We start from the raw sequence: 6,436 nt of genomic DNA on the forward strand, positions 1-6,436 counted from the left end.
AGTTTTTTGCAAATAAGTTTTATCAAAATTATGTTATGTACTAATGTAACGTGTAAATGAATTTCATACGTTCTTTATATCATAAATAGTTCTTAAAATCGAAATTCCATCCGTGAAATCTTTAAGCAGAAAGTCTTTATATAAACTCTTATACAAGTAAGTATATTTTTTAACAAACAATATTATCTTTACTAAAAGAAAGGGAGTGAGTTTAGACTCTCAAACTAATAGTAATATAGTTTAAATTTGTTTTTGATAAAAATCAAACCTAAAATATTTTACTTACTAATAAAAATATCAATGTATTGTAGTATTAAGTAAATACATAAACATTTAAATTACCATTTGGTAAATTAAAGTAAAAAAGTACCGAGAGAAATGATTGTTGAGAAGAGAGGGGATTTCGGAAAACCTCTAATCATATCCGTTCATTTTATATTGTGCGGTCTGTTTTTATCAAATACTGTTTATATTTAATTTTAAATTAAAAAAATTTACAATAATTTTTAATTATAATTAACGGATGCGATTGGTGGATTTAGATTCTGATCCGGCGAGGATCCTTCTGGTGTAAAGAAAAAGAAGAAAAGAGAATAGAAACTGAATCCAGGAGAGTCCAGGCGCTTCATCTACAAACAAAATACCAAAAGATACAAAGCGTAGGATCAGCCAACCAAAAACCCATCGGACGGTTAGAAATCGAATTCGAACTTTTTCATTACCCTTCACCCACTCTCACTCAAGCATCCTTAATTCCACTCCCCCTTTCAATATCGCCACCCCTTATCCCTCTCCCCCTCTCGCAAACTCTCCAATGGCCAATGTCCTCCGAACTTCACCTTTCTCGGCGCCATTTGCAGCGCCGCCATCCGCCGCATCGCCCAACTCTAGAAAACCGTCGTACGTTTCGCTTCGGCGAAGTCAAACCAGCAGCAGCAGCACGCCTTATCTCACTATAAGCTCCCTCCGGTTCTCTCACTTGCCGTCCCTCCGGCTCGTCAAGTTCGCGCCTTTGGCTTCACAGGGTGAGGCCGAGACGGCTGGGACGGTGGAGGAGGAGGTTCAGGAGGCCGAAGAAGTCGAGGTATTGTTTACTTATTTTATTTTTTTGTTCCTGAAATTTTTAGAATATATCTTTTTGTTAAATTTCAGAATCTTTTTGACTTATGGATTGAGAAATTGGTTTATTAGCAATGTCGAAAAAGCAAAAAGCAAACTAACATGAGATTAGATTTTATTTATTTATTTATATATGGAGCAAAATCGAGCCTAGTGAGATAAGGCTTGGTTATTATATTTATTTATGGACCAATTGGATAATATTTTAGAGAAGTGATTTCCACACATTGTTGGATTGAATAAATCAAAAGAGAATAAAGAGACGGAAGACGGTGTGCGAAAACCATTTCTCATGTTTTATGAACAAGTGATGGAAGGGGAAGGCTTGGCTTATTTCATGATAAATTAAGGGTAGTGCTTTCCACACGCTCATTTTTACTTCTCACACCTCTCTTAATTGCGGGCTGTCGGATCAGGTGAACTCAAGAAGATCAATTGTCAAAAATTAACAAGGGTGTGTGAGAGGTAAAATGGGTGTATAAATAGCACTATCTAAGTTAATTGGATAATGTATGCATTCTACAACCAAAAAGCTAATGTTTTTGAACAAATTACACTAGGATTTCTGATGTTTATAACGGAATGGAATCGAGCCATTGATGTAACTAATGCTAACCCATCTCACTTACCTCTCAACTTGATTTACTCCAAAGGGGAGGCTAGGATCCCTTTTGTGTCCACATTTGTGTATTTGTGTAATAGTTTGGGGAGAGTGTTGATCATGTCTTCTTATCGTGTTATTTTAGCTGGAAATTATGGTGCTTTTTATTATAGTTTGCCGGGCAGCACCAAAACAGTGCTTCTCTTTGTTTAGTGAGTAGTTTGATGAATGTTTTAATATTAACGTAAAATAGAATCAATCTTTGTAACAACAAACACATAGCGCAAGGCATTCCATGTGTGACAAGGTGTGACAAGGCTACTTTGGGCCCGGATTTTTATGATAAGAAACATATAGAACTAGTTGGAAAATTATCACTTTTTTTGGTCTAGTGGGAAAAGTATTAGTTAGCATTCAAGCACAGAGTCAATCCTAGAACGGTTCATACTCAATTTTTCAGGGCCTATTGGCTGATGCTTTCCTTATTTCAATTCGTAATTCACATGGAGACTCTTTTCAGTGATGTTTTTCATGTTTCAAATCAGTTTGTAAGATTGCACAGTCAACTTGGACTCTTCTTGTTTGGTAGAAAGGATTGGATTGGGAGGGATAACCCTCTAAATTCAAGGCATATTGACCATAGATGAGAATGATTTTTCAGTGTGAGGGGATCAGAGAGGATTAGACATGAAGAAAACTTCTCCCATCTAATCCTCCCATTTTGGGGAGGATTGGAATGGATAACTTTTTTTATTGAGCAATCCTTCTCCTACCTCTAAGTTGGTCACTTTTTTCATTTCTTCTTTCAACATACCTTTAAAATGGTGTCTTATCTATTCCAATCCAACCCAATCATGTGTACCAAATGAGGCCTTATACTCATGAACTTTGAAGACTAAAAGGAATTTACTTTCTTTTTTTCACTTAATTTTTCCATGTATTCTTGGGCATCATAGCTCGTCATCCACATGATCCTAGGATTATGATGAGGGCTGTGATTCTCTATGGGTAGGGAGTCGTGTTAACACAAAGATTCTGCTACCATCTCATTTTGATTGACATCTCAAAAAACATTTAACTTGTTGAGTGGTGAGTGGCTACTCTCTCTCTCTCTCTCTCTATATATATATATATATATATATACATATATATATATATATATAATGTATTTCTTTTAAAAGAAGAAGCATTCATCCTGAGGTTCCTGGCAGATTACTTACAGAGTGTAAAAGACGAAAGATTATATGTGCATCAAGTACTGCAATTCTTGTATAATTATGACTTCTTTGTGATCCACATCAAAAATCTCAAGACAAATTTGTCTTCAGTTCCCTAGTTTTCTTTCTTTTTCTAATAGATTTATGGAACAGGACTCTTTGGATGGTGCAATTCCTGTGGAAGATAGTACCAGTGACGGTGAAGAAAGTGGTACGAGTGATGATGGTGAAGGTGATGCTGAGGAAAAATCTGTTTCAGCCATCACAGCGTCACTCCAACAATACAAAGAAGCTTTAGCCAGTAATGATGAATCAAAAGTTGCTGAAATAGAATCTTTCCTAAAATCTTTTGAAGGTGAGAAAATAGGACTTGAAATGAAAGTGGCTTCTTTGTCCGAAGAACTGTCAGCAGAGAAGGTTCGTATTCTGAGAATAAGTGCGGATTTTGACAATTTCCGGAAAAGGACAGAAAGGGAACGCGTTTCTCTCGTAACAAATGCTCAGGGGGAAGTTGTGGAGAGTTTGTTGCCTGTAGTGGATAATTTTGAGAGGGCTAAAACCCAGATTAAGGTGGAGACAGAGGGAGAGGAGAAGATCAACAATAGCTATCAGAGCATTTATAAACAGTTCGGAGAGATTTTAAACTCTCTTGGTGTTGTTCCTGTTGAGACGGTGGGGAAGCCCTTTGATCCATTGGTAAGTCATTCAACCTTTTATGGTATTGAAAGGTGAAACACTTATTAGCATATTCTGACAATCAGCGTTGAACATTTTTCTTTGTTTGCTCAGTCTATAACAAAGAATCCACTTTAGTAATATAAGTATTTATACAAGAGAAAGACAATTGAATTGGATTCTCAAGAACCATAAACCCACTTTTTATCCTTTTACGGGAGGGATGCACCAATTACAGTAAGGCATATGATTCTTCCTGACGAACACTATGTCTTGGTGATCAATAAGTTCATGAATCATGAGTGGAATTGTCCCGTTTTGTTGGTTGACAACATGACATGTGTCTTATGGTTGGCTTTATGCAGGTAAGATACCAAGTTGGCTCGAAATTCAATCAGTTACTAGATGATTATTATCAAGTAGTTAGTCGATTTTGTTCAGGTTTGATGAAGACCTGGGTACGGTTTTAAGTCAGACCAAACCATGATTGAATCGAGCCAATTTGGTGAGTTCATGAGAGTGAAAACTACATGTGACCTATTTTGCATTAGTAGGATGAACACATAATGTTAAAGTTACTGAATGGTTACATCTTGTGATTGTTTGACGTCACACTCAGTATGCAGTCTTTAAATTTATTAAGACAAAGAATTTATGCAATTTCTAACCTTGAAACTTTCAATTTTCCCAAACAGTTGCATGAAGCGATTATGCGTGAGGACTCTTCAGAATACGAAGAAGGTGTTATAATCGATGAATTTCGCAAGGGGTTTAAGCTTGGTGACAGGCTTTTGCGTCCGTCAATGGTAAAGGTATCGGCTGGTCCAGGGCCTGCCAAGGTAGAGCAGGAAGTACCTCCATCTGAGGAACAGGAAGCAAGTGAAACCGCCGAGAAGGGAACCGAGTCAGCTTAAAGACCACGTATTGAGTCTAGTTCAGTTTTGGAACAGAAATAGTAACTTCATTTGTACTTCAATCAGTAGGGTAGTAATTTTTGGTGGGCGTGGCGGTTTCTGGTGGCATATTACTGTCGGTTTTCTTTTCTACTGAGCGAACCATCACGTACCGATGTCATATATTTGTGTGTTTTGAATGCGAGCGCATGATAACTTTTGTGTACTGATTTGGACGTCATTGAATGTTTAAGTTCCTACCATATTATCAAAGTATCAGTTGGAGTTCTGTTTCTTTTTTTTGTTTTAAGTTGATACTGTTGGTGCTTTTCCTGACCATAAGTTGCACGGACACTTCAAAATCCTGAAGTATCAGAGTGTCGAACAACATGCCGACATAGGTGGGTTCGGGTTTATTTAGTTCGGTTTTTTGCAAATCTCAAACCAAACTGATTTCTTTTGGGACATTTCGGTTCGGCTTTTTTTTGTCGGTTAGCTTTTTTTTTTTTTTTTTTTCAGTTCGTTATTTATTTTATTTTTTATTTTTATAAAACTTGATGTTGGAATTTAGAAAAAGGCATGTATTGGTAGACTAATAAAAAAAAGGGGAAAATGAGAAGGTAGTTGTACATATATGAGATCATATAAATTAATCATATTTTATCAACAACCTTGATTGCAAAGAAAAATGGTCACTGTATCCATTCTGAAGGCATAAGTACGGAAGTATCCTAACGGAAGCATAAGTATGCAACTATCTATACAAAAATATCGGTATGAGAGCATAGGTAGGAAGTATGGATATAAAAGCATAGGTACAAAAGTACCGATATATCAATACATAAACATAAAGTCAAAACATAAAGAAACATAATTCATACGCAATCATATTATTATATATAGATACACAAACCTTACTCTACGATGTTAAAAATTAAGAGACAACTAGGAGGAGAAAAGATATCGCATAGTGCATACGGAGATTGGCATGAATATATGGAGAAACATGGACATGGCTTCACCGTTCTCCTTTCATGACTCCTAATTGCAAAGCATATCATTGAAAGAAATTTCGTTTTAATGTTTAACTTTTCAGTTTTGTAACCCTTATGAAATCGAAACAATGAAATCAATGCATACGATAGACCTTACTTTTTTTTTTTTTTTTTTTCAGTACATCAATATTTTTACATTAAAAAGATGAGAAGTTAGGCCACACAATGAACAACCTAATTTGGTATCTAATTCGTCATCCACGAGATTCGAACCTAAGACTTCTCACTTCTAAGCAAAAAGGAATATCACCAGACTGTAGTATTGAGTGACGATAGACCTTATAAAAACAAATAAAACATGAGGTTAAGGGATTAAATTTTAATTTTAATCTTATTTAAGTTATGAGTAATGTTACAGAAGACTAAATTTTTTAAACTAAATGGCATGAAAGATGACAATTGAATTATTACTAAGTGTTGATTAACGTGCTTATTTTTTATAGGTTACACATTATTTATTTTGCAAATTAAGTCTATCTAGCATTGCTATTAAGTTTTGTTTTTTTGTTTTTTAAACCAAACGATATTATCTATACTAGGGGATGAGAGAGTGGCTAAATCTCACAATGAGCTAGCATTTATGAGATTCAAATTTGTCTTTGATGAGAATCGAACCTAAGACTTTTTACTTACAAAGGAAGCGGAATACCACCGGACCGAAGTATTAAGTTGATTACTATTAAGTTATTAATCTAAAAGTAAGTGAAAGATCTAAAGTTTGATTCTAGCTAAATGTGAGTTTGAACCACATTATTGCTAGCCCATTGTGAGGCTGAGACCACTCCCTCCCTCTTCATGTAGATAATATCGTTTGTTTAAAAAAAAAAGTAATATTTTCGAAGAATTATAATAAAGTTTTCTATGTTGAAACCATTG

At 35.3% G+C, this 6,436-nt stretch overlaps 1 protein-coding gene across 1 annotated transcript; it reads left to right on the forward strand.

Moving 5' to 3' along the window:
* Positions 1-637: 637 nt before the first annotated feature.
* LOC126593471 (uncharacterized) lies at positions 638-4,794 on the forward strand. The gene is made up of 3 exons (XM_050259553.1): positions 638-1,084; positions 3,091-3,633; positions 4,308-4,794. Exons 1-3 carry the CDS (start codon positions 815-817, stop codon positions 4,524-4,526), a joined length of 1,032 nt encoding a protein of 343 aa, XP_050115510.1. The 5' UTR covers positions 638-814; the 3' UTR covers positions 4,527-4,794.
* Positions 4,795-6,436: the final 1,642 nt, after the last annotated feature.

The sequence above is a fragment of the Malus sylvestris genome, chromosome 12 (assembly GCF_916048215.2).
Source record: "Malus sylvestris chromosome 12, drMalSylv7.2, whole genome shotgun sequence".
NCBI classification, from domain to species: domain Eukaryota; kingdom Viridiplantae; phylum Streptophyta; class Magnoliopsida; order Rosales; family Rosaceae; genus Malus; species Malus sylvestris.

What these genes read in the sequence shown, in the direction of transcription:
- LOC126593471 (XM_050259553.1), top strand. Translation starts at nt 815, where the DNA reads ATGGCCAATGTCCTCCGAACTTCACCTTTCTCGGCGCCATTTGCAGCG. An exon ending in AGGAGGCCGAAGAAGTCGAG is followed by an intron (nt 1,085 to 3,090) that starts GTATTGTTTACT and finishes TTTATGGAACAG; the next exon opens with GACTCTTTGGATGGTGCAAT. An exon ending in GGAAGCCCTTTGATCCATTG is followed by an intron (nt 3,634 to 4,307) that starts GTAAGTCATTCA and finishes TTTCCCAAACAG; the next exon opens with TTGCATGAAGCGATTATGCG.